The sequence below is a fragment of the Coturnix japonica genome, chromosome 22, assembly GCF_054131305.1.
Source record: "Coturnix japonica strain WE chromosome 22, WE-NBRP24, whole genome shotgun sequence".
NCBI lineage: Eukaryota > Metazoa > Chordata > Aves > Galliformes > Phasianidae > Coturnix > Coturnix japonica.
Window position 1 is genome coordinate 5,751,804 of NC_140684.1, and position 24,697 is coordinate 5,776,500.

The window sequence follows — 24,697 nt, forward strand, 5'->3', positions numbered from 1 at the left end:
CCTGGGCCCCCCACACCGCACAGTTCCGCTCCCGTGGGCGCTGATAACCGTAATCCACCACCCAGCCTGGCAAAGTGCTGCTATTTCCCCGCATTGACTTAGTGAAATTATAGACTCTCCCAACCCCGCTAAACGCAGCCTGCTTTATATTCTGCCTTTGCAGCTCTCTGCCGGGGGAACTGAGCAGCTTAGCTCTCCTCTTAATATTTTCCTAGCTGTTATTTCCCTCCCCGCTCTCTCTGCCGGGGCCATAAATATGCAGCGGCTGGCTCGGCGGCTGGCGGAGAATGGAAGCTATTTTTTCCTTACATTACATGCTGTAATTACTTCACACAAAGTTAAATCTATTTTTCCAATTCACCAAAGCTCCTGCAATTGTTCTACCCCTTCCCTGGCCCCAGGGGGGTGGTTTCTTATTCCCCCCCACCCCCCCACCTCTTTCCTGTCCCCTCATGTAAATTCATGGGGCTGGGATCCATCCTGGCATGAGGACCACAGTAGGTGGGTGTTTCTGCCAGGTGGGGGGGTTCACAGGAGGGCAGAGCTCTGGATGGGTGGTTGGGTGAATGCATGGATGCAAACATGGATGGACACATGGGTGCGTGGATGGATGGAGCATAGGGAGAACACTTTGGTGCTCTGCAGAGCCTGGCCACACGGCTGAAGGAGAACATGGAGAAGCTGACAGAGGAGCGGGACCAGCGAGCAGCTGCTGAGAACAGGGAGAAGGAGCAGAACAAGAGGCTGCAGCGACAGCTCCGTGATGTCAAGGAGGAGATGGGAGAGCTGGCCAAGAAGGAGGCGGAGGCCAGCCGCAAGAAGCATGAGCTGGTGAGGGCATCACTGCTGAGTCCCCACAAACTAAAATTCCCCCTCCCCACAGCCCAGGCTCACCCCATTCTGTCCCCACAGGAGATGGACCTGGAGAGTCTGGAAGCTGCCAACCAGAGCCTGCAGTCAGACCTGAAGCTGGCCTTCAAGCGCATTGGGGACCTGCAGGCTGCTATCGAGGATGAGATGGAGAGTGACAGCAATGAGGATCTCATCAACAGGTGAGTGTGCCCAGAGCTGACTCCTGCATGGGGCACATCACCTGGGCTCACTGCTTCTCCTCACCACTTCTGAAACACCAAGGGGGCCCTTGGTTTTGCCCAGTCCTAGCAAGATGCTGTCCATCCATCTGTCCATCCATCTATCCATCATTGCACCATGCATCTTTCATTGTACCGTGCATCCATCGTTCCACCCATCCACGCATCCACCCATCCATCCTTGCACCCAGTGATCAATCAGTACATCCATTCATCCACCCATCTATTCATGTATCCATCCTTGCACCACCCATGCATTCATTCATCACCCATCCACTCTCCCTCACACCCATGCACCCACCCATCCATCCACCCTTGCACCCACGTGTCCACCCATCTGTGCATTGTGCACCCGCCCACCCCTCCCTCCACCCGCAGCCTGGTGCAGCTTCACCTGCTGGCACATCCCCAGCCACAAATCCTGAGGACATCTGAGGGACCCCAAGGATCAGGGGCAATGTGGGGTCTCAGGGCGCTGGAAACCAGCCCAGCCCTGCAGATGGACTCAGAGCAGCCAAACCTTCCCCTTCCACATCTCATCCCATCTCGTCCCCTTTGATTTGTTCCCCATTTATCACCCTACCCAAGTTGGTTCCCTTTTTTCTTCTTTTTTTTTTTTTTTCCTTTTTTTAATTTTAATTTCATTTGATTTCATTCTGTTATGTTTCTCCCCACCCACCCCCTCCCAGTTTGCAGGACATGGTGACAAAGTATCAGAAAAGAAAGAGTAAACTGTGAGGACCTCCTCTTTCCTTCTCCCCCATCCCCTAACCCTGCTCACCCCCCTGGGGCCGGGGCCCCCGCATGCTGCTGGCCCAGTTTCGCATGAGCTAACAGCACCCCAGAGTTTGTTTTATGGGGCTTTGGGGTTTTTTCTTTGGGGAGGTGGGGGAGAGGGTGGTTATTTTATTGCATTTATCTTTAAAGCCTGGATATATTGCAGGGGAGGGAGATGTGCGTGATGGAGCACAGCTCATTGCTTTGAATGTAACAAGGAGGATTCATACATACATAGGAGCAGTAACAGCCCATCCCAGCATGGGCTGAGCCTATTGCCGTGCAGATGGAGTGGCCCTTTAGGATGACAATCCTCAACCTGTCCCCAGCAGCGGCTGTTTAGGATGTGGGAGCCTGGAGGGGTCAGGGGGGGACGCGATGCTTCGATTTCTGATCAGCGCCGTGATCTCCCTAATGAGAGCAGCGCGCAGTCGGGTATTAGCAGAGATTTACACCGGGATGCTCTCAACGTGGAGAAATGGATTTTGCAATGCAGACGGCACCTTGGCGCTAAAGGCAATCAATATGGTTACCAGCGGCCGTTATAAATTAGATGTTTTAAGGCAGATAGGGCTTTTTTTATGTCTGCTCATAAATCAGGGGCTCTCTGTCATGGTGGGGCTGTAAATCTGTCCGTGCGCCCGCCGTGCCGGAGTCGTTTCTGTTCTGCCTGCTAAACTCCTGTTTACCCAGGGACATCAACATAGCTCTTCCTCGCGGTAATTCTGCACTTGACGCAGCCTATAAAATGAACCCACTTATTTCCTCTCTCTGAGCTCGGCATCCCCCGTGTTTCTGGAGCCGTGCCCTGTGTGGTTTTCCACTTCGTGGTTGATTTTCTGGCCATATGGCTATGCACAGCCAGGGCTGCACTGAGCCCAGTGGCCCTGCATCCTCCTGGGGGTGGTTTTGGGGCTGTGGTGTCACAGAGCATGCGGTGCCCTGAGATGGAGTGGGGCAGAAGAACAGGGATGAGTGGCACGATGTCACACATCCCTGCGCTACATCCCTGGTGCTCATCACTGTCTTTCTCCCACCAGCGACGGTGACTCGGATGTGGACTCGGAGCTGGAGGACCGTGTGGATGGGGTGAAGTCATGGCTGTCCAAGAACAAAGGCTCCTCCAAAGCGCTCTCAGATGATGGCAGCCTGAAGGGCAGCAGCAGGTGGGTGCAGGTTTGGCTGCTGGCAGCACGGCGAGGGTTGGGTTTTGCACATGATGTCAGGGGAAGGGTGAATCTGGTGTGCAGCTCAGCTTCCACTGGGGACACACATACCCGAGTGCTGGCACATCCCCAGCTCCACACACACTCGGGGGTATCCCTGACCCCCCAACATCCTAACTCTGCATGCAGCCTCCCCAAATGGGTAGCAGTGATGGACTCCATCCTTTCTCATTGGCAGCTCTACCACATCCCTCCATCATACCTCCATCCCCAATTCACCATCCCAGTGCCGTAGCCTTCCTGGGGACCACACGGCCCCGCTCGTGTCCCACAGCCATCGGGGAGAGCTCTCTCCTGATGAGCACAGATTGCTTTCATCCAAACCCAATTTCCTGGCAGGGATTCAGGCTTCCCGGGGGGCTCTCCCGCCTTCTACCGAGCAAGGGGAAAGATCTGAGCTGTTTTCTCTTAATTGGTTTAATTTATTCAGCGGTGCAGATGTAAAACATTTTGTTATTGGAGATAATTCCACTTTTCTGAAGTCGGGAATCAAACGCAGCAGCTGCAGGTAGCTGACAGTGAGATAAATTGAACGGAGCACTTTAAAGGAGAATCAAAGTGACGGGGTGGAACAATACCCTCATTTGCATGGAGCTGTTTTTCGCTGACGCAGATAATTCCGCCATATGCCCATGGCACGTTCCCTGCACTCACTCCTTTCTCTCCCTCCCACCCCGGTGTGCGCCGTGCCCCCACCCAGGTCAGCCCCCACGGATGTCCCCGAGGGCGAAGAGCGCCCGGTGTCGGTGTTGAGCAGCCTGAGCTATAGGAAGCGGCCGAGCCTGAAGGACTCCATAGGCGGCCGTGGGGACGAGCAGACACTGTTCAGTGCTCTGAGCGAGAGGGCGGCCTCCCCGGAGCGCGCTGCCCGCCGGGCACGGGGCACAGAGCACGAGGACCGGGCGGCCGTCATCGCCCGCGCCTTCGCCGACGCCAGCGGCCGCGCTCGGCAGGGGCTGGGCAAGCGCTGGTCGCTGTCGGCTGGTGATGGGGAGAAGGGCTCCGTCGCCTCCGCGCCGGTGAGCAGAGCCTCGTCAGCCTCATGGCGTGCACCAGAGGATGGAGATGAAGGGGATGAGGGATGCTCGGTGCTGAGCTTCGCCCTCTCCAGCCCTGGCAGCCTGCGGAGCCGGCGCAGCGGTGCCGACGGTCGCCCCGATTCGCGGCTCTCACTCACCCGCAGCCTCCTGGATGAGGCGGATGATTCATCCCACGGGCAGCCCCTGCTGGGCCGCAGCTTCTCCGTGCCCCCTCGACCCCGCAGCGCCGCCTCCGAGGATGGTCCCCCTGGGGACGCCCGCCCGGTGGGGCACCGCTCCTACCTCGACCCCGACCTGGAGGCTGCCATCCAGGAGGTGCTGAGCTATCGCTCACCACGCGCTGGCGGCCTCTCCAGCCCCGATTCCGGGGATGACGGGCGCAGTGTGCGCAGTGTGCGCAGTGCAGCCCCGCTGGGTGCTGCTGACCGCCCCGGCAGCCTCCGTCGCTCAGCGTCTGCCCTCGAGGTGTCACGTCCATCCCGGCGCACCAGCCGGCGCCGCAGCAGCTCTTCCTCAGAGTCATCGTCCTCCTCGGAGGAAGAGGAGGAGCGCAAAAGGAAAAGCAACAAGAAGAAATCAAAAAAATCCAAAAAGAAATCCAAAAAGAAGAAGAAGAAGTCCTCCTCTGAGTCAGGCTCTGATTCCTCCTCCGATTCCTCCTCCGGTTCCACTGTCTCCTACCGGAGCACCTCCAGTGTGAAAAAGGGCCCCCGGGCAGCGGGGGGAGAGGAGCCGGTGCGCCCCGACCGGGCCAAGAAGGAGGAGAAGCGGCGCAAGAAGCAGGTGGACAGCCTGATGATGAAGTACCTGTACCGGCCTGAGAGCGACTGAGGCAGGAGGTGGGAGCGGTGTGTGCCTGCAGCATGACCCTGTGTGTGCCACTAACCTTAACCACGGCCGGACACCGCTCCAAGCATCCCTGCTGTGGCCGCATGGTGCTGGGAATGCTGCTCCGACCTTGTGCCGTGGGTTTGGACTCCAAGAAGTGCTAATCCTGTCCTGGAGTGGCTGCATGGATCTGTGATGGAAATTTGGGGTGGGCAGATGGGGGCTGTGGCTCCAGGAGGAGCGTGTGGTACTAACAGCACCCGCTGCGGGGTGCGGATGTGGGATGATGTGGGTGAGTAGATGGGGTCAGATGGTTATCAGTGGTTACTCCAGTCGTGAGCCCTGTCCGTATGGGAATGGGGCTGTGATCAGCTCACTGGCATCCTGGCAGTAAGTGGTTCAGTCACTTCCTGTGGCTTCTGTAGGAAAAGGGCTGGAGAAGGAAAAATCCCTTGGGAATGCTGTTGGATCACCGTCCCAGCCCCTGGCCAGGCTGTCACTTTGCTGGGCAGTGGCTCGGGGCTGGGACACATCTCCATCCAGGACAGTCGGTGCAGCTGTGACTAATTGCCCATCTGAGCCTAAACCCAATGTTGTTTGGGACTGCCAGCACCCAGTGCTGCTCCCTCAGCCCATCAGGAGGGCCACGGCCCCATTTCTCACATACAATCCAAGGACACAACGCAGCCTCGATGCGTCAGGACAGCAGTTCAGCACCCAACTCTTCTTTCTCCCCACAGCCCCCCGAGCTGCCGGAAACCCTTCTCCTACGACCGATGGGACGAGGAGCTGGATGCCACAGAAAGCACGGAGCGCTCATCCCACAGCCCCACCAGTGATGGCGAGACGGAGAGCCGCGCCGCCGAGACCCCCGCGTAGCCCCGCCGCCCTTCCCATGGCCCTGACACACTGAGCTCCTTGGGACCCCCCCAGGCAGCCACTGTTTCTTTTTTGCACGGTAAAGAGAGGGGGAGGGACACACTGCCATCCCCATCCTTCATGCAGGGGGGGCAGCCCACCCCTCCCACCCCATCTGTCTTTGGCGGCTCCATCGGTTCCTCCTCAGTGCCTGCTGTCTCCTTATTTTATAACTTAAAATACCCCTCCCACCCCGGACACCCCACCTCCATGCTCCTCATCCCCATTTAGTTGAGCCAAAGACGTCTCTGGCCAGGCCTTGGGGCCAGCCACCCCACAGCCGCTAAGGGGACGTGGGGACAGGGTCCCCCATGGGCCATCGCCTCCCCCATTGCCCCCCACCCCACCGGTTGTTTTGCACTACAGCTGTGCAGCCCTTCCTACCCCACTCCTTCTCATCCGAAAATAAAGAATCGTCATTTCTGGCTGGTGACGCCTGCTCTGCGTGCCCCATTTTGGGGTGGGGGGGAGGAATTGATTTTGGGGATGGGTTTTTTGTGGTGTGCAGGGCCCCAGCGAGGATATGGGGTGCACGGAGCGATGAGCCCAGTGCCATCCCCATTCCCATAGCGGGGTTCTGGCTGCTGCCTGGTGCTGGCATCATGGGGGCCCTTTGCAGCCCCCAGCCCCCACAAACCAGGCAGTTCCCACCCCTCTCAATGACATCTCGAAACAAATGGGCTGAGCTCGGCGCTCGCCGCCGTTAAAGCCACGCTGCGCTAATGCGCTTTCATTAAGTGGGAGCGATCTAATGATAATAAAATGGCACATTTAACATTAAAACATTTAACTTGACTCCTAAGCGAGTGTGTCTCCCCGCGCTGCTCCGGCTCCATGGCGCTGGCAAAGCGCCTTCGTGGGCTTCCAGGGAACGGCTGGTTGGCAGAGCTGGGCTGGCACACAGTGAGGAGCAGTGGGGATGCAGGGGAGGGGGGGATGAATGTGTGGGGGTGGCAGGATGTGAGGATGCAAAGGATCGGGATACAGGGATGGTGTTGGGATGGAGGAATGCAGGGAACCAGGATAAAGGGATGCAGGAGGGTCAGGATGTGAGGATGGAGGGGAGCAGAGCGCTGGGATGGTGGTTGGGGACTAGGATATAAGGATGTCGGGATGCAGGACCACAGGGAACAGGGATACTGGGGATGCTGGGATGTGGGGGTGCAGCTGCAGCGGTGCTGAGGGGTGGCGTATGGCAATGGAGGGATGCAGGGCAGCTGGCAGGCTATGGGGACATTAGGGCGCAAGGAGCTGGGGCTGGAGGTGCTTTGGGATGCAGGGATGCACTACAGGGCAGTGTGATGCTGCGTGTGCACAGCTGGGACACTGCACCTACAGAGCAGCACGGAGCACACCTGGGAAGCGGCTGATGGTGAACGGGGCCATGCAGTGGGATGGCTCCTCGCCCAGGCTCAGCTCACACAGCAGCTGCCCCACAACCGGGGCCAGTTTGAACCCATGGCCTGCGGGAAAGAGAGGGTTGGGGATACAGCCATGCCAAAGGTACCCCAGACAGGCCAGGACCTACCTGAGAAGCCGGCCCCGATGATTATATTGCTGTACTTGGGGTGCTGGTCCAGGATGAAATCTTCATCCGGGGTGTTCTGGGGGAACCATGGGGTGAGGGATCAGGGCTTGGGGCTCAGCTGGGACCCATCGTGGAGGCAAAGGGAACATCGGGCTCACCGTGTAGAGGCAGCTCTCCAGCACAGCTGGCTGCGGCTCCAGCCCAGGCAGGTAACTGCTGATGAAGTTGCTCAGGAGGCTGACGTGGGGGCGGGGGGAGCCTGGGGGGGTCCGGTCCCACTCCTCGGGGTCAGTGGGGCTGCCATAGTGGTAGCACACCTGGGGACAGAGCTCAGTGGGGACAAACAGAAAGGACACGGAGGTGCCACCATCACCATGCCACACTCACCTTGACCAGCCCAGGGTACTCGAGGGCGGGCAGCCCATAGATCCCATGTGGAGCATAGGGCAGCCCTGTGGCTATGAAGCAGGGGGTGACTGCGCCGCTGCTGCTGGGCTCCTTCTCCCTCCAGTAGCACACATCGATACGCAGGGGCTGGATGAGGGGTTGCATGTCAGCCATGCCCATGGCCGTGCCACCACCTGAGCCCACCATCCCCTACCTGCAGAGGCAGGTGGAGGCCCAGAGGTGCCACCACGGCGTTGGTCCACGCGCCGGCGGTGATGATGAGCCGTGGAGCGCGGTACATCCCAGTGCTGGTGGTGACGGTGATCTCTGCTCCAGGATCAATATGCAGCACCTTCTCCCCATCACGCACTGTGCCCCCGCGCCGGCGAAACGCGTCCTGTGTGGGGAAGGAGGGACGCAGTGATGGGGATGGATGGAACACCCCCTGTGCCCACATCCCTGTCCTCATGTTCAGCACTCACCTGCACAGCCCGCAGCGCCCGGTCTGCCAGCAGCACCCCTCCAGTGCTGTCCCACAGGGTCACCTCACCGGGACGGGGACGGAGCCCAGGGAAGCGCTGTGCCAGTGTCACCGCATTGAGGACATCGTCGGGTCCCACTCTGTGCCTGTAGCCCTCCAGCTCAGGGTCACCTGGTGGGCCCAGCACCACCAGCCCTGTCCGCCTGCACCCAGCAGTCACATCAGTGGCAGCCATGTCCCTTGTTCCATGCCCCGTATCCCATGTCCCATATATCTCATATCCCATATCCTCATTCCCATGTTCCTTGTCCCCTACCCTTCATCCCCTGTCCGATATCCCCTATGCCATGTCCCATGTCCCACATCCCCTACCCCATTTCCCACGTCCCCTCTCACACCACCCCGCTGGTTGGGGAAGCGGAGGCTCAGTGCCTGGATAACACTGGGGATGATGGACGGCACATTAGCCCCAACCTCACTGCAGGAATCATTTACACGCTTATTTCCTTAATGGCTTTTCCCTTACAGAGCCCCATAAATAACCTGCAGCCCGCAGCTGCCTGCCCACAGCCCCATTCCCAGGGATGTGATGGTGCCCAGAGTGGGGTCCCCGTCCCCATCACCTGTAGAGAGAAGTGCCCGCCTCGTCCTCCAGCTGCTGCCAGAGTTGGAAGCTGTGGGGCATCATGCGGGCGTAGTGCTCCTGTGGGTACGCGCTGCGCGTGATGCGGCTCTGCCCGTGTGAGCTGCCCCGTGAGTGGGGCAGGAAGAACTGTGGGGTATGGGGACATAGGGTTGGCTGCAGCCTCCAGGGGTCACCCGGCCCTACAAGGCTTGGGGTCCTGGCACTGGGGACAGGAGGATGTTGGCTTTGGGGACATGGGGGTCCTGGCACTGAGGACAGTGGGATGCTGGTACTGAGGACAGTAGGGTGTTGGAAATGGGGACATCTGGACCACTGGCAATGGGGACGCTATGGTGTTGGCTTTGGGGACAGTGGAGTGTTGGTACTGGGGGACACCTGAATCCTGGCACTGGGGACACTGGGGTGTTGGCACTGGGTAACACCTGAACAAGGGTCCTGGCACCAAAGGACACGGCATCCAGGCACTAGAACACCATGGAATGTCACATGCCTGGGCAGAGGGCAGCCAGGTCCTTGTGCTTCTGCACTGGGGCTGGGGACACAGCATTGGGGCCAGGGGCAAGGCAAGGTTGGGGACATCAGTACCTGCTCCAGCAGCAGCGTGTCCCTGCCCCGCCTGGCCAGGTGGTACGCAGCAAAGGAGCCCTGAATGCCAGCCCCGATGACGATGGCATCGTAGGAAGCACAGCGGGGCTGTCCCGGAGCAGCCATGTCTGTTCCCATCCCGTCCTCCTGCAGCTGGGAGCAGATCCAAGGGGGAGGGACGGGGCAGAGTCCATCCGAGTGCAGGGAAACGCTGTTTTTTCCCTCCGGTGTAATTTATGGCCCATAAAACACTTGGCTGCCATCTCCCTTTTTTTTCCTCCCTGTTGGGAGATAGCAGTGATTTAGGGCCGGGTGCCCACATGGCCCCATGGGATGGAGATGGAGCAAGAGTGTGGATTTGGGGTGGGATTTGGGGACGGGTGCCGCGGTTGGGTTTCTATGGGCACCCTGCACAGCACGCCTGCTAATGAGGGGAATTAATTTAGAATAGAAGGGTGTGTAAGGCGTTATTTACCGACTAATCATCACCATTAGGAAATGCCACGTGAGGTGGGAGCCCCTGCCTGGTGCTCACTATGATGTGGGTGCCCGGGGCTGCTCGGCCCCATTACCGCAGCACGGCCCCATTACCGCGGTGCGCCCGCCCTCGCTTTGATGCCAGGAATAAATGCTCTGATTTCCTGGGGTTTCGGCTGGTTTTTCCGCCGGCTCCCAGCCTTTGAACAGCAGTACCTGCTTCTGCTCCGCGCCGGGAAGATGAAGAATAATTAATTATCCATGAAATGTTAAATGGGAAAAATTGAGCTCTTCTTCCACGAACGGCGAGTTAATGGGATGGAGCTTTGGGAAAGACCCGAAGCAGCTCCAGGGTGACACGGGGACATCAGGGGACACCCCGGGGACACCCACATGGCATGGCCACCCCCTGCAGTGCTGATGGGATGCACAGGGTCAGGCTCTGTCCATTGCTGTCGTGGCATGGATGACCCCAAAAGGCTTTGGGGGACGCCTGCACTCCAAATCAATCCCATCCATCGCACACTTTGCTGTATGTTGGTGTTTCCTAAAGGCTGAATGCTGCCCGCTGGGTCATCCACGCTCACCTCACTGCGTGCCCCAATAGGAGCACTGTAGGAATGCCCACATAGCAGCAGGGCGTTGGGATCCCTCCACTTGCTCTTGCCTTCATTTGCCTTCCATGGCCCTACGCTCAAGTTTGCTTTGTCTCAAAACCAACAGCTCTGAAGGCGGCCCCTCGTTAGCAGTCCAGGTGCGTGCCTGGGGAAGCAACAGGGAGATTAAAATTATTTGAATATCATCATATTAGAAACATCAGTTTGGCCTCAAAACGCACATCTCCCGAGCCCGAGCGGGGCTGCGGCGCATTAAACATTTATGGAGCTACTGGAGGATCAAAGTTTCGGGCTGAGCTCTTGGAAGCTCATCACTCCCACCCGCATTGCAGCGGGACAAGAGGGGACACAGAGGGACCCCCCCCACCACCACCACCCCTGGGCTGCCCATCCCTATGGAAGGGGTGTTCAGTGCACAGAATCAGCTCCCTGTGACGGCCCAAGGGCTGTGTTTGCCCCCTGCCCATCTCAGCACGCTGTCAGCACAGAGAGGCGCGGCCATCTGGGCTGCCATGCAGAAGGAGGGGGATGATGGAACAATGAGACTGAGCTTTATTATTTTTGAGCCGCCCGGCAGCTCCGTGTTGGTGCCAACGCCATCTGCCTGCGGTGGGGATGAGTCCCTCTGGGCCACAATGGGGATGCGGTGCAGGATGAGATCGCTGCCCATGGGGAGTGAATGGGGTGGGGGAGTGAATGGCGTGGGGGAGTGAATGAGCTGCTCCTGAGCCAGGTGCCTCTGCCTGGGCATGATGAGCCCAGCCCTAATTGGTGCTATTTAGGGATGGGCAGTGAGGGAAGGGGCCTCATTGAGGTTTCCACCCTGGAGATCCATAGAAATAGGGATTGTTGACGTTCTGGGGAGGGGTGTGGGGTGCAGGATGTGACTGCTGCCCATAAGGAGCGGGTGGGGTGGGGGCAGTGCCAGGTGCCTCTGCTTGGTATGATGAGCCCAGCCGTAACTGGGGCTATTGGGAGCTGATGAAGAGCAGCTGCGGGGGCACCTTTAAGGCTTCCACGCACGGGGGTCGCAGGGATTCTGTTGAGGGCTGTATGGGGGATGCCCCCTCCCCAATCCTTCACCTCCCAAGATTAACACGCGCCTCACTCGCATCATTACGGCGCTGGGCAGGGCTGGGGGGAGAAGTGCAGGGAGGAGCCCCCCCCCATTCTCCAGCCGGCAGGATTTAATTGCGCCGTACTCGGAGCATTACGGCGGGCGGGGAGGAGGGGTGGGAGCGGAGGAGGGGGTGGGGGTGGGCAGGGAGGAGCCCCCCCGTTCCCCCCCTCCCCCGCCGCCGCTCGGCCCCGGGATTGGCGGGCGCCGCACTCGGAGCGTTACGGCGCGGCCGTGCCCGCAGCGCGGAGCTGTCCGTGGTGCTGAACGCCGCCGGCCATGGGCTCCGCGCCGCCGCCCGCTCTGCTGCTGTCGCTGCTCGCCGCGCTGCTCCGCGCCCCCGCGCACGGTAAGCGAGACCCCCCCCCCCTTTACACCCACAGCTCCATACCACAACCCATGGACCCCCCCTTTCTCCTTTCGCCCTCCCCCCGCCACCCTTTCTCCGCCAAACTTTGCCAACTTGAGCTCCCCCCTCCGCCGTTCTCCCCATCCTTAAATCCCCCCCTTGTCCCCCCGCACCGGGCAGCATTAATCCCCCCCCCTCGCTCCCACGCCCGTTCCCCGGTGTTGCGGGGGCACGCAGAGCTTTGCAGCCCCGTTGGTGCAACGCCGCCCCCGGTGAGCTCTGCTGACAGCTCCCCCGCAGTGTTACCGGGCTGGGGGGGTTCCTATTGGGGGCACAGCTCGATGCTTAAATCCCCAAACCCATCAGGCTGCACCCCGTTGGGATTCACTCTCTCCTTGCGGTGGGGTTGGGGCTGTTGGTGCGTAGGGTTTTGCGTTGCTTGAGCTGAGCCCTCTGATTTTGGAGTGATGTAGGGAAGGGCAAGAGATGGCTCTACCCACGGAGGGCAGCCAACACCCGCATCGTCTAGACTCAACGGGATGCGTGTTATGGGGAGACTCGATGCCTTGCCCCCAAAAAGCAGCAGTGGTGACCCAGCTTGGAGGGCTTTGATTTGCCATGGTTGTATGGTGTGATGGGTGGGGAGCACGCAGGGGTCTGTCCCTGCTGGGAAGCGGGGTGATGGGATGCAGGCTGAGCCGAGCTGCAGGGAGCAGCCGTGCGGGGAGTTACATAAACTCCCCATCTGGCTGCCGAGCTGAGATGGGAAGGACGCCGTGGCCCTGTGCCTACTGCTATTCCCGGCTCACTCTTCCACCAGCACTGATGGCAACGCCGTCTTCCTTAAAGCATCTCCCATATATCCCCCTCACGTGGCAAAAAGTGGGGCAGTGCTGCGGCACACCCCGCTGTGGGGCAGTAGACCTTGTGGGGAACAGCATCCCCAGATCCCTGCATCCCTTTGGGATGGATCTGTCTTGGGAGTAGGGCTTTGGGCAGGGCAGGATTCCCCAGAGGGAGGCTGCTGCTTGCAGTGTCGGTTTAATGATTTCTAATGAGCAATTACCTCTAGTCAGTCCCCTAATTTCTGAATATCAATAAAGTTAATTAAACTCTGCATGTGTATTTCCTAGAGTGTTAGAGGTAGGGATGCCCTGAGAGGTGCTGAGCTCTTCCTGGGGCTGGGAGCTGTGGGGTTGCACCTGCCTCATGCTCCATGCATGCTGCCAGGGCTGGGAGCTATGCAGGGGGCTCAGCCCCCATCCCACATCCCCACCAGGTGCAGCCACAGCCCAGCACCAACCTCAGTGCAGCACTGCCTCACTCTGTGGCCTTGACTTGATGCTGGGGTTGCGTTGTGTTGGGGACAGAGCACTGCGATGTGATGATGGGGCTCTTATGCTCCTCATCCAGGCCAGGGGACAGGAGATGCTCCAGAGCAATGGCAGGGCTGCCACCAGTACTTACCATGTCATGACCTGTGTGGTGCCCTGGCTTCTCATGCAGCTCTGCTCCCCCCTTCATGACCCCTTGGTGCCTACTGGAGCAGCTCCATGGTGTCTCTGCAGCAAGAAAATGCAATTCCAGGGTATGGCCCCTTGCAGTCTGAGGTCTTAGGAGCAAAGGGAGATGGCATGGCTGTGGGCACAGCACCTGGTTGTGCCCCCATGAGCTCCACTGCCCCCTCTGCACTCAGCAGGATGCACTGTGCCCACTGGGACAATGCACTTGGGGGGCACCAGGTCTGCAGTTGGGGTTCAGTGTTCAAGGAGTGGGTCAGAGAAGCAAACAAGCAAGCATCTGCTTTAGTAATTAACTGAGCACGTGCCCATCCCCTGCGTGCCTCAGAGGAGTTCGTCAGCGCTGTGCCGCCAGGCCAGGATTATCTGGATAATGCTCTTAAGCAGGGCAGGGGTGCCCCATGGGGCCATCCCCACTCACTCAGAAAGCTGGTGGCCATGGGCCGTGCCCCAGGCTGGTGGTGTTGGGATGGATTCATCTTGGGGGCTCTGCTGTGGGAACCGGGGTGCCACCAAGGGCACGGCAAGGGCAGCAGGGCTGGGTACGGAGCAGAGGGACCCCCCCTCATGGTGCTGTAGGACCCCCCCAGGTAGTTGTGGGGCTGCAGGGTGGGTTGGGACCCTGCACACGGACACCCTGGGAGGCGGATGCAGTTGTGTCTCCAGTGGATCCGGCAGGAGAGGATAATTTAGCTTCCAATCAATTCTTTAAATGCGCACAATTGAAAGATTGCCTTTGAAAGCTGCCTATAACCAGGGAGGTAATGGATTCTCTCCAGTAACAGGCAGCAGCCTCCCTTCCTCTGGCTGCTGTGGGAGATGGGGCAGTGACACCGTTCCGTGTCACCATCCCAGAGCATCCCCAGGGACATGGGGTGGCCCCACTCCCTGCTGCCATGGCCCCCAGTGGGATGTGCTACGAGGTCCCATTGGCTGGCGTTGGGGACACGTCCAGCCTGCAGCCTGCAGAAGGCAGCCCACGCTCTCTCCGTGCCGGTGGGGGTTATTACAGATATAATTTAAATGCAGTAACGAGCTGTGCTGAAGGGATCAAATATTAATCAGCCGCGAGAGCGCCGCTGTGACCCTGTGAAAATGGAGAGAGGTGCTCAAAATGCCAGATCTGCTCGTGGCAGGTGGGAGCTGTGTCTGTAGGGTGGGCAATGGCTGCCCCTACTGGGATCCCATGGGGGAGGCCGTAGCATCAGCCCCAGGTGGATCCTGTTAGTGTAGGCCCTACACAAATGGAGTGGTGATGGGGCTCTAGGGTGGCATGTAGGGTGTCTTTTTTTGGGGGGAAAGGGTGTTTTTGGGGGTGGGGTTGTATGGGAGACCTCAGGGTGGGTTTGGTGCCTGAGTAGCTCGGTGTATGTAGGACTGGGGTTGGGCTGGGCTGTAGGTTGGGCTATGGGGGGGCTGTCTGGGCTAAGCAGCTGAATGCAGAGCTCAGCCAGCAGCGCTCACGCTCTGCTCAACCAGATTGCAATTCTTGTTGCTGGCAGCAGAAGGGGAGCCGGGGGGGGGGGGACTGCTCCCTGAACAAACCACTGCCCATACAAACCCAATGCTATTTCTTGCAGCCCTGAGCACCCAATAGGATGGCGGTGGCCCCTCTGGGGGCTGCAGCAGGGATCTCTGCACGTGTCTGTGGGGCCATTTGGGGCAAAGGGTTGGGGGGGGAGGGGGGAGCACCACTGCAAGGCTGGCTGGCTCCGGCAGCGCGCACGGCGACAGCGATCAGGTCCGAAATAGCAGCAGACATGCAATTTATCATCGCCGCTGCTCATGGAAATTGCTGTACAAATGCATTAGCTCCGCAGGGAGAGCAGGGAAGAGGGATTACACAGGGCAGGGGTGTGGGGAGTGCGAGCGGCACAGGGGGGCACCGAGATGTGAGGTGCACGGCTCCCCACGGCCCCCACACGTTGGTGGCCCCGGTTTGGGGTCACTAAGTGAGGAGGGGGCCGTGCCGTGCCGCGCTGCCCCCGGGCTCCTCACCCGGCGCATCCCGGCGGTGTGTTGGGATGTCAGCCGGCCGTGGTGCTCCGGGGAACCGATTGCGGCGACATGTGACATGTGTCAGCGGGTAAATGACTGTTCCATTCAAGGAGAATGGCAAAACATACAAGGTCAAACGCTTTCCCTCGAGCACCGCCATGAATATTAACGCTGCGAGCTGCTGGATGCGCACGGCGATGGAGTCCCCGGGGCGGCACCTCGTGGGTCCCCCCCTGTCCCCGTCTGTCACCTCCCCAGACATGGGATGACAGCGATGGGCCACCAGGGTGATGTTCCCTGTGCCCACCCACCCGCGTTCTGCCTGCACTCACCCTTGTGCCCCATTCCATGCCTATCAGTGCCCCTATGAATCATCTCACCACCAGTGCCCCTGTCCCCAGGCTGTGTCCACATCCCCGGGGGCACTGAGGCAGGTGATGGAGATGGGAGCTGCCAGCAGCTCAGCACATCTCTGTGCCCAGCTCGGTGGCAATACACGTGCCCATCAGAATGGCTGGAGACCATGCGATGATGATGGGGGACTATGGGATCGTGGCTGGGGGCCGCAGGGCGCTGAGCGTGGCGCCGGCTGCCTGACAGCTCATTCATCGCAGCAGCCAGCCCTGCCATGGGGGCAAAGCCAGATTGGATTTTAAATTGAAAAGCAAGCCTCCCATGGCCCCTTGCCCTTAGTCCAGGCTGGCCACACCAACCCCAGCTCAGCACCATCTTCAGAATGGGGAAACTGAGTCACAGAACAAGACAACTCCAGGGTAGCGGAGCGGCTCGGCCCGTCGCAGCTGCTTTGCTGGGTGCTGTGTTATTGCTTTATTCGCCGCCAGCATCGATCTGTGCTCCCCAGGCGGCTGCGTGGCTGCTTATTTATTTATTTGCGACACCAGCCGCCATTGATTTCTGCTGGGGGGGCTGCAGACGGATTAGTCTCCAGCATCTCTCCGGCTCGTGGCTGCCGTTAATAGACTCCCGCTCGGCAAAGCTGATGTGACGGATTAGGACCCCGGCCCGGCCCGGCCACGTGCCCTGCATGTCAACAGGCCCTGGTAGGTGCAGCATGGGGTATAGCAGCCCTGTTTCCCCCTTCCATGAGTGCCAGCCCCCTGGGTAGCTGGGTGCCCTGTCACCAGCCTCTTGGCTACCACAGGGACCCAGGAGGGACACAGCCATGGTGGAGATAAGCAGCTTAGAGACATCTGTGGAGGTGGGGGCTGTAATCTTGAGGGGAACAACTGGGTACAAGCTGGCTTGGCCCAAGAACCATGAGTGCTCCAGGGGTATCCAACACCCCGAGCCCTGAGACTCTCAGAGTACCCAGAGCATCCCGTGCTACCCTGAGTACCTGGAGCACCCCATTGGTGCCATGGGGGTCTGATGGACCCTGCCATCCCCACTCACTGCATGGGGTGACTGCGGTGTCTGTCATGCAGTGCAGGACGAGGCCTGGAGCACTAATCTGCCGTTAAAGCCTGAAAGAGATCTTGGCGTCCTTCAGTATAAACTCATTAACTTTTATGTTCTAATAAACGGATCCGATTAGAAATTAATTCTGGTGGTGCCGGGGGGCAGGTTACCCTTTTGGAGTGGGTGTGTGGGCAATGGTGGCACAGGGGATGGGGTGACAGCAGCACCTGGTGGCTCCCCACGCGCCACTCTCCGGGGATAATGTCTCTTAATAGTCCCTTAAAAGTGGCAGTCACAGAGTAATTAATCTTCACGGGGCCCTGCCCTGCTACGGCTCGATGTAATTACCCGGTAATTGGCAGTATCGTGTCATCAGTGCCGGTGTACGGCACCGCATGGCGAGATGTTGGGCAGGGTGTAAGGATACCGTGTGCGATGGGAGGGGTGGGCACACCTGGACGTGAGCCGCGGTGCAGATGTGAGTTAATTAGCCATGCTTAATTGCCCGGGTTTCTCTGGTGAGGGGCTGCTCTGAGGTGCAGTGGAGCCCCGCTGTGTGTGGTCGATGCTCCTGTTTCCATCCATGCTCTGTCCCTGTTTACCCAGGAATGTCCTTGATAAAGCAATCAGCTTTATTGACAGCTCTCCTCTCCATGGCATGGCATGGCACAGCTCCTCTCCTGGCACTATGGCCAGTGGGACTCAGCAGCACCACTGCCCTGGGTGATGCAGCACCAGCCCTATGTGAGCATGGAGCTGCAGGGGTGTGATGGTGCCTGGAGCAGCACATTGGCCCCTTGGTGAAGTGCTGCGCCCCAGTGCAGTGCATGGAGCAGCTTCAATCTGTGAGGAAGAATTGGTCCATGGTGAAGCATCATCCAGTGGTGCAGCACAGGTCCTTGGTGCAGCATTGGGCCATGAAGAACTGCTCCACGATGGATCCATGGTGTTGCATGGGTTTGTGGTGTTGCATCAACCCACGATGAAGCACTGCCCATGCTGTAACAGAGATCTGTGACACAGCACCAGCATCCCCAGACCAGCACCAGTGCCCAACGCAGCATCAACCCGAGGTCCAGCATTGATCCATGATGAAATAATTCATGATGGAGCATCAGTCCATGATGCAACATCGGATAACAACGAAGCATCACCCTACAGTGCAGCACTGGTGCGTGAGGGTGCAGCACTGCTCCTCATCACACCCAACTCTCTCCCTTCCCAGGCTTCAATGGGCTGGAGAGGAAGACTGGTGAGAGTGCTGAGGCCGAAGGGGACCCCACAGCTCTCCCCACGCCAGCTGAGCGCGAGGCCGAGGCACGATTCGTCAGCACAGCCCCCACCCTGAAGCTGCTCAACCACCACCCGCTGCTGGAGGACCTCCTGCACGAAGCCTTCCTGAAGAAGGACTACCTGGCTCAGGCGCCCTTCCCTCCCGGCCTGCCTGGTCCTGTGCTGCCTGACGACACCCTGAGGCCAGACCCTGGACCCCCAGCGCCCCAGATCCCACCACGTGCGCCCGCTTTGCCCAGGGTTGCTTTCCCCACTGCCCCACTGACCACACCAGCTGGGCGCTCGGGGCCGTGGGGGGAGCCCTGGGGGGTCGCGCCAGGCACTGACCCCTCACAGCCCCCTACTGGGGGGTCAGGATCGAGCCCAGCAGCCCCCAGCCAGGTGCCCACCTTGGGGGCCACTGGGGTCTACAAGGATGAGGAGGGGACCACCACTACCTCCACCATCACTACCACCACCGTCACCACGCTGCAGGGACCAGGTGAGCACGGGGAGGGAGATGGGGGCTTGGGGAGATGTGGGGCTAACACAGGGGTCTCCTTGTCACCAGCACCATGCAACCGGACGCTGGCGGGTCCCGAGGGCTGGCTGGTGTCCCCAGAGCCAGCCAGTGCCCCATATGACAGCAGCATGGACTGCACCTACACCATCTCTGTCTACCCTGGCTATGGTGTGGAGATCAAGGTGAGATGTTGGGGCGGGGAATGAGTCCCACATGCACGGCTTTGGGTTCTGTCCCTCTCCTTGTGCCATGAGCCAACATGGGTCAGCTCAGGGCATCTCTCACCCTTGGGTTACGGAGCAGAGACATGGATGCATGAGTTGGGTGCAACGCCCATTGGACTCTGGCTGCTGTGATTGGCACCTTCTGATGAAGCAGCAATATAGGATTTAATTAATGACAGCATTTGCCCAATCCAGCATCACCAATAGCTGACAGCAAGCAGAATGCATCAACACAAGGCTGCTGCTTGCTCCGTGCTCAGCCCCAGCTCGCAGAGCAGCACTCACTGGTGCCGCCGTTCATCACTGCACAGCACTGCTTAATTAACATCATTAACAGCAAATTGCTCCGGAGAGCTGGAGCACGCTCCTGGCTGCTGTGGGCCCAGCCGTGCCGCGGGGCTGTGCTGCTCTCAGTGCCATGGGGAGATTTATGGCCATGCTAAGAGTGTTTGAAAGGCGCTGCCCCGCTCTGACAAGCTCCAGAGCGCTATCGACTGCGGGAAATCCTGCAGCGTGGTGACACCTCATCGTCCCCAAAGGTGCAGAACATCAGCCTGGCAGATGGGGAGACGCTGACGGTGGAGAGCGCAGGGGGCCTGGAGCCGGCAGTGTTGGCCAATGAGTCCTTCCTGCTGCGGGGTCAGGTCATCCGCAGCCCCTCCAACATGCTCACCCTGCGCTTCCAGAGCCCCCGACCCACCAGCCCTGGCTCCTACCGCTTCCAGTACCAAGGTATGGGGCGCTGCTGCCACCAGCTGGGTGGTCCTGTCCCTTTGGGGTCCCTCTGTCCCCATGGGGTGCCCTCGTTCCCCTTCCTGCATGACACCATTTTGCAGCACAGCGATTCCAAGTGGGCATCAACCACTTAACTTGTATTGATGATGCTTGGTGGATTAGTGCGAGCAGTAATTGTCTCACTGAGCATCCCCAACATCAACAACATGCAGGGGGCTGGGATTACCCCCACAATGGGGTATTACAGATAGGTCTGTCTGGCTCCATGACTTTGCCACCCATCCCCAGCCTACCTGCTGAGCTGCCCCTTCCCAGCACGGCCTGCCTTTGGTGATGTCTCGGTCAGCAGCCTGCACCCCGGTGGGGACGCCCGGTTCCGCTGTGCTGCAGGCTACCAGCTGCAGGGTGCCCACCTCATCACCTGCCGCAATGCAACCCGGCCCTTCTGGAGCGCCCGCGAGCCCCAGTGCATGGGTGAGCTCAGTGTGGGGACGTGGATGGTGTCACTTGGGCACCCGCTGACAATCCCTGTCCCGCAGCGGCGTGCGGTGGGACCATCCGTAATGCCACAGTGGGACGTGTCGTCTCCCCGGGCTTCCCTGGGAACTACAGCAACAACCTGACCTGCCACTGGCTGCTGGAGGCTCCTGCTGGTCACCGCCTGCACCTCCACTTCGAGAAGGTCTCACTGGCAGAGGATGATGACAGGTTTGGGTCCACACAGCACAGGGATGGGGGAGCGGGGGCACCCTGGGGCAGCTCTGTGCCCTGTATGGGGATGGAAAGTGTTGGCCATGTTCGAGAGTGGGTGCTGTGGGCCACACTCAAGAGCGGGTACTCCTGTCTGTGCCTGGGGAGGGGGACCATTGGCCATGCCCAAGGGTGGGTGCTGTTGGCTTTGGATGGGACTGTGTGCAGTTGGCAGTGCTAAATGATGGATGCCACTGACCAGGCCCGATGGTGGGCACAGCTAGTGATGTCTGAAAGCGTTGCTTGCTATACATGAGGATGGGCACCATGGCCATGCCTTGGGATGGCTGTCATTGGCCATGCACAAGGTTAGCTGCTGTTGGCCATGGCAGAACCCTGAGCCTGCTGCACCTGGGCAGGCTCATCATCCGCAATGGGAACAATGTGGAGGCACCTCCGGTGTACGACTCCTATGAGGTGGAGTACCTGCCCATCGAAGGGCTGCTCAGCACTGGACGACACTTCTTTGTGGAGCTCACCACCGACAGCAGCGGGGCCGCTGCGGGCATGGCACTGCGCTATGAGGGTATGGGGATGGGCACTGGGGGACACTTGAGCATTGCCATGTACCCCTGGCCCCCATAGACCTCAGCACTTGTGCCCACAGCCTTCGAGCAGGGGCACTGCTACGAGCCCTTCGTCAAGTACGGGAACTTCACCACCAGCGACCCACGGTACCCTGTGGGCACCACGGTGGAGTTCAGCTGTCACCCTGGCTACACGCTGGAGCAAGGCTCCACCATCATCGAGTGCGTTGACCCCAGTGACCCACAGTGGAACGAGACGGAGCCGGCATGCCGCGGTGGGCACTGGAGGTGGGGGGATGTGGGTGGTGGAGCTGAGGGACCGGAGCTGGGGTTGGGCCACCATGGGTGGTGGAGCCAGCATGACACGTTGCATGCTGGTGGGTAGGACACCGTGGGATCCAGAGGCAATGGTGGGTGCTAGATCTGGGGTCCCAAATGGGGGGTTGTGGGGGACGCTGGATCCGGGGTGCCGCGGTGGGTGCTTGCCATGGTGGGTGCCATGCTGGGTGCTATGGCGTGCGCCCGCAGCGGTGTGCAGTGGGGAGCTGATGGACACGGCTGGGGTGGTGCTGTCACCCAACTGGCCGGAGGCGTACGGCAAAGGCCAGGACTGCATCTGGGGGCTGCACGTGGAGGAGGACAAGCGCGTCATGCTGGACATCCGTGTGTGAGTGCAGGGGTCTGTGGGTCGTGGGACACTGGTGGGGGGTGGACACCCTTTTATTCCCCCCCCTTGTTGCTGCAGGCTGCGGCTGGGTGCAGGGGACGTCCTCACCTTCTATGACGGGGATGACCTGACAGCACGCATCCTGGGCCAGTACACGGGTGCCCGCGGCCGCTTCAAGCTCTTTGCCTCCAGTGCCGACGTCACCATCCAGTTCCAATCTGACCCCGGTGCCGGTGTCTTTGCCTATCGGCAGGGCTTCGTCATCCACTTCTCCGGTGAGCCCCACGGTGGGGATGGGTGCCTTCATTCCCATAGCCCACTCACCCCCTGCTGTCCCCACAGAGGTGCCCCGCAATGACACGTGCCCTGAGCTGCCTGACATCGCCAATGGCTGGAAGACAGCCTCACAGCTCGAGCTGCTGCACGGCACCGTCGTCACCTTCCACTGCTACCCCGGCTTCGAGCTGGCTGGTGCCGACCTGCTCATGTGCCACTGGGACCTGACGTGGAGTGGCGACCTGCCGTCCTGCGAGCGGGGTGAGCGGGGTGACATCCCATCTCCCCTCCTGCCACCCCATCCCATTGTCACTGTCACCTCCTTGTCCCTGCAACCCACAGTCACCACCTGCCGGGACCCCGGGGATGCCGAGCACAGCCGCAGGGTGGTCTCCAGCCCCAAATTCCCTGTGGGCTCCACCGTGCGCTTCGTCTGCGATAAGGGCTACGTGCTGGCGGGCGCCGGGCTCCTCACCTGCCACGACCGCGCGTCGGGGGGACCCAAATGGAGCGACCGGCTGCCCAAATGCATCCGTGAGTCGGGCATCCCAAGCTCGCAGCCCCACGGCTGGATGCACGCACCGGGTGCTGACACGATGCCGTTGCCCACAGCGGAGGCGTACGAGCCGTGCCACAACCCCGGCGTGCCCGCGGGTGGGCGGCAGAGCCCCGAGCGGCGGCTGTACCCTGCGGGCAGCACGCTGCGCTTCTCCTGCACCGCTGGGAGGGCGCTGCTGGGGGAGGGCAGCCTGCGCTGCCTGCCCGGACACCCCTCCCGCTGGAGCGGCTCACCTCCCATCTGCAAGGCGGGTGAGAAAAGCCCTCTGCCCCTGTGCGACTCCATTTACCCCCCTCCCCTTGCTTCCGACTGATGTTGGGTTGCTTCTCCCCATTCTAGCTTCCTACGATGAGTTTTACAGCAATCGCAATCTGGATGGTAAGGAGGATTCAGGGCACCCTTGGGTGCTTGGGGTGCAATAGACACCCAGGGTGAAGCCAGCACTGGGTGCCCACGTTGAGTTCCCACTCTCCCTGGCAGCCGTGGCCAAAGCTGTGCCCTCGGGTACAGCACTGGAGGGCACTAACGTGGCCATCGCCATCTTCCTGCCTGTGCTGGTGGTTGCTCTGCTCATCGGAGGCGTTTACCTCTACTTCTCCAAGTGAGTGCCTGCTGCTCCCCTTGGACCCCCAGCCCCGCTGCCACCCACCCAACTCCATCTCCGTCTCCTCCCACAGGCTGCAGGGGAAGCCAGCCCTACAGCTGCCCCTCTCTGGATCCCACCCCTATGATCACATCACCGTGGAGTCGGCTTTTGACAACCCCACCTATGAGACAGGAGTAAGCACTGGCCCCCCATGCCCTACCATGGGGACCAGGGGTAGGATGTGATGTGCACCCCAGGACCGTGGAAAGGATGGGATGTGCACCATGGGGATCATATATAGGGGTGGGATGTGCACACCAAGCCCCATCCAATGGGCTACGTGTGCCAAGGGCTGTACAGTGGGTGGGACATGCATCCAAGAGCCTATGCATATACGGGACAGGACATACAGGGAGTATGTATGGGATGTGCATCTCTGAGGCCATTTGGGGGATAGGACATAGATCACACGGACCATGTAAAGATGGAATGTGACTCCCAGTGGCTGCACACACATGGATGGGACCTCTATCTGATGACCATGCATGGGATGGGGCATCCACCTTGGGGCCACCTATGGGATGGGATGTTCAACCCGGTGGCTGTCCATGGGATGTGCCCCCCAGGTCCCTAAGGATGGTGGGGGGGGGGCATCGCACAGCACCAGTGGGTGTCCAACCCCTCGCAGTCTGTTTTCTTTGCAGGAAACGAGGGAATATGAGGTGTCCATCTAGGCGAGGGTGCAGCAGACCCCTCCCAGGATGCCCACGCCCACCGGCCCTCGCCATGGTGCCGGGGACATCTCTCGCAAGGACATTCAAGCGGGAGCCACCCCACACACACCCCAACCCGCCTGGACCCCCGTGGGGTCTCCCCCAGCCCCACTGCCCCCCGATCCCTGCTCTGGTTGGGCACGGGACGCTGAGCCAGCAGGACTCCCTGGGCCACATCCTGACCCCCCTCCCAGGAGCAGCAGTCCCCTCCCCGGCCCCAGCGATGGAGGAGTGACCCCTAGATGGGGCAGGCGCAGTGAGGAGCCCCCGGGGCTGCAGCCTGAAGGTGCTGGGGGGAAAAGGGGCCAGGTCGCGGGATGGGGGGCAATGGGGCGCCCTGGGGGGGTTAAGGAAACCTCGGGGTGCCCTCACCCTCCGCCCACCCCCAGCACCCCGATGTCTCCCAGAGCCATTCCCGTTACCCCAAGCATGCTGCGTCCCTCCGCTGCCCCCGCAGCACCTGCTCGCTTCCTCCTCCCCGGGGGGGGTGCCCCCCATCCCTGCACGTCCCGGCATCCCACGAGGGCCGGATCCGGACCCCCAGCCCCACGGTGACGGGGTGGGCGGGGGGGGGCACTGAGCATGGCTTTGTCGTCCTCCCCCCCCCCGGACCAGGTCACGGCTGGGGCTGGGGGTTCTGTCCCCGGCCGATGTAACATAGGGTCCCATTCCCCAGCCGCGCGTAACCCTGTTTTGGAGAGCAGCCCCTCCCCCTGCGCCCATCTTTTGGTTGTTTCATTAATAATAAAACAAAAATGGTGTTTTAGAAGAAAACGTGGCATGTTGTTGATGAGGGGACAT

The 24,697-nt window shown here is 60.2% G+C and overlaps 3 protein-coding genes across 45 annotated transcripts in view; 2 read left to right on the plus strand and 1 right to left on the minus strand.

Annotated features, from left to right (window-relative positions):
• MYO18A (myosin XVIIIA) overlaps positions 1-6,313 on the plus strand; it is a 30,095-nt gene extending 23,782 nt beyond the window's left edge. For 28 of the 40 annotated variants that reach the window (XM_085522137.1, XM_085522139.1, XM_085522138.1 and 25 more), the window contains 6 exons: positions 646-831; positions 913-1,052; positions 1,781-1,825; positions 2,909-3,034; positions 3,795-4,973; positions 5,703-6,313. In XM_085522137.1, the coding sequence (XP_085378263.1) occupies positions 646-831; positions 913-1,052; positions 1,781-1,825; positions 2,909-3,034; positions 3,795-4,965 (1,668 nt within the window). In that variant the 3' untranslated portion in view covers positions 4,966-4,973; positions 5,703-6,313. The remainder of the gene's footprint in view (positions 1-645; positions 832-912; positions 1,053-1,780; positions 1,826-2,908; positions 3,035-3,794; positions 4,974-5,702) is intronic. The other 12 variants (XM_085522141.1, XM_085522143.1, XM_085522144.1 and 9 more) reach the window with 3 other exon arrangements.
• A 337-nt stretch (positions 6,314-6,650) lies between these two features.
• On the minus strand, positions 6,651-9,788 carry PIPOX (pipecolic acid and sarcosine oxidase). Of its 3 annotated transcripts, none has more exons than XM_015880892.3 (8): positions 9,508-9,788; positions 8,900-9,048; positions 8,278-8,479; positions 8,010-8,192; positions 7,796-7,942; positions 7,567-7,725; positions 7,409-7,484; positions 6,651-7,343 (listed from the first exon to the last, which is right to left on the minus strand). In XM_015880892.3, exons 1-8 carry the CDS (start codon positions 9,643-9,645, stop codon positions 7,213-7,215), a joined length of 1,185 nt encoding a protein of 394 aa, XP_015736378.2. In that variant the 5' UTR covers positions 9,646-9,788; the 3' UTR covers positions 6,651-7,212. The 3 variants fall into 3 exon arrangements, 2 of the variants coding, with proteins under 2 accessions (XP_015736378.2, XP_085378298.1); XR_014936515.1 differs by having other exon boundaries at positions 7,152-7,343; positions 8,063-8,192; positions 9,508-9,679; XM_085522172.1 differs by lacking the exons at positions 8,900-9,048; positions 9,508-9,788 and having other exon boundaries at positions 8,063-8,192; positions 8,278-8,418.
• A 2,086-nt stretch (positions 9,789-11,874) lies between these two features.
• Positions 11,875-24,670, plus strand: SEZ6 (seizure related 6 homolog). 2 transcript variants are annotated; one of them, XM_015881050.3, is made up of 17 exons: positions 11,875-12,067; positions 18,230-18,778; positions 18,848-18,981; positions 19,563-19,755; positions 20,047-20,232; positions 20,298-20,466; positions 20,868-21,034; positions 21,116-21,310; positions 21,564-21,702; positions 21,781-21,977; positions 22,045-22,239; positions 22,321-22,512; positions 22,591-22,788; positions 22,877-22,915; positions 23,018-23,138; positions 23,215-23,317; positions 23,812-24,670. In XM_015881050.3, the coding sequence occupies exons 1-17, from the start codon at positions 11,998-12,000 to the stop codon at positions 23,842-23,844; spliced, it is 2,880 nt and encodes a 959-aa protein (XP_015736536.2). In that variant the 5' UTR covers positions 11,875-11,997; the 3' UTR covers positions 23,845-24,670. The 2 variants fall into 2 exon arrangements, with proteins under 2 accessions (XP_015736536.2, XP_015736537.2); XM_015881051.3 differs by having other exon boundaries at positions 23,828-24,670.
• The last annotated feature ends 27 nt before the right edge of the window (positions 24,671-24,697 follow it).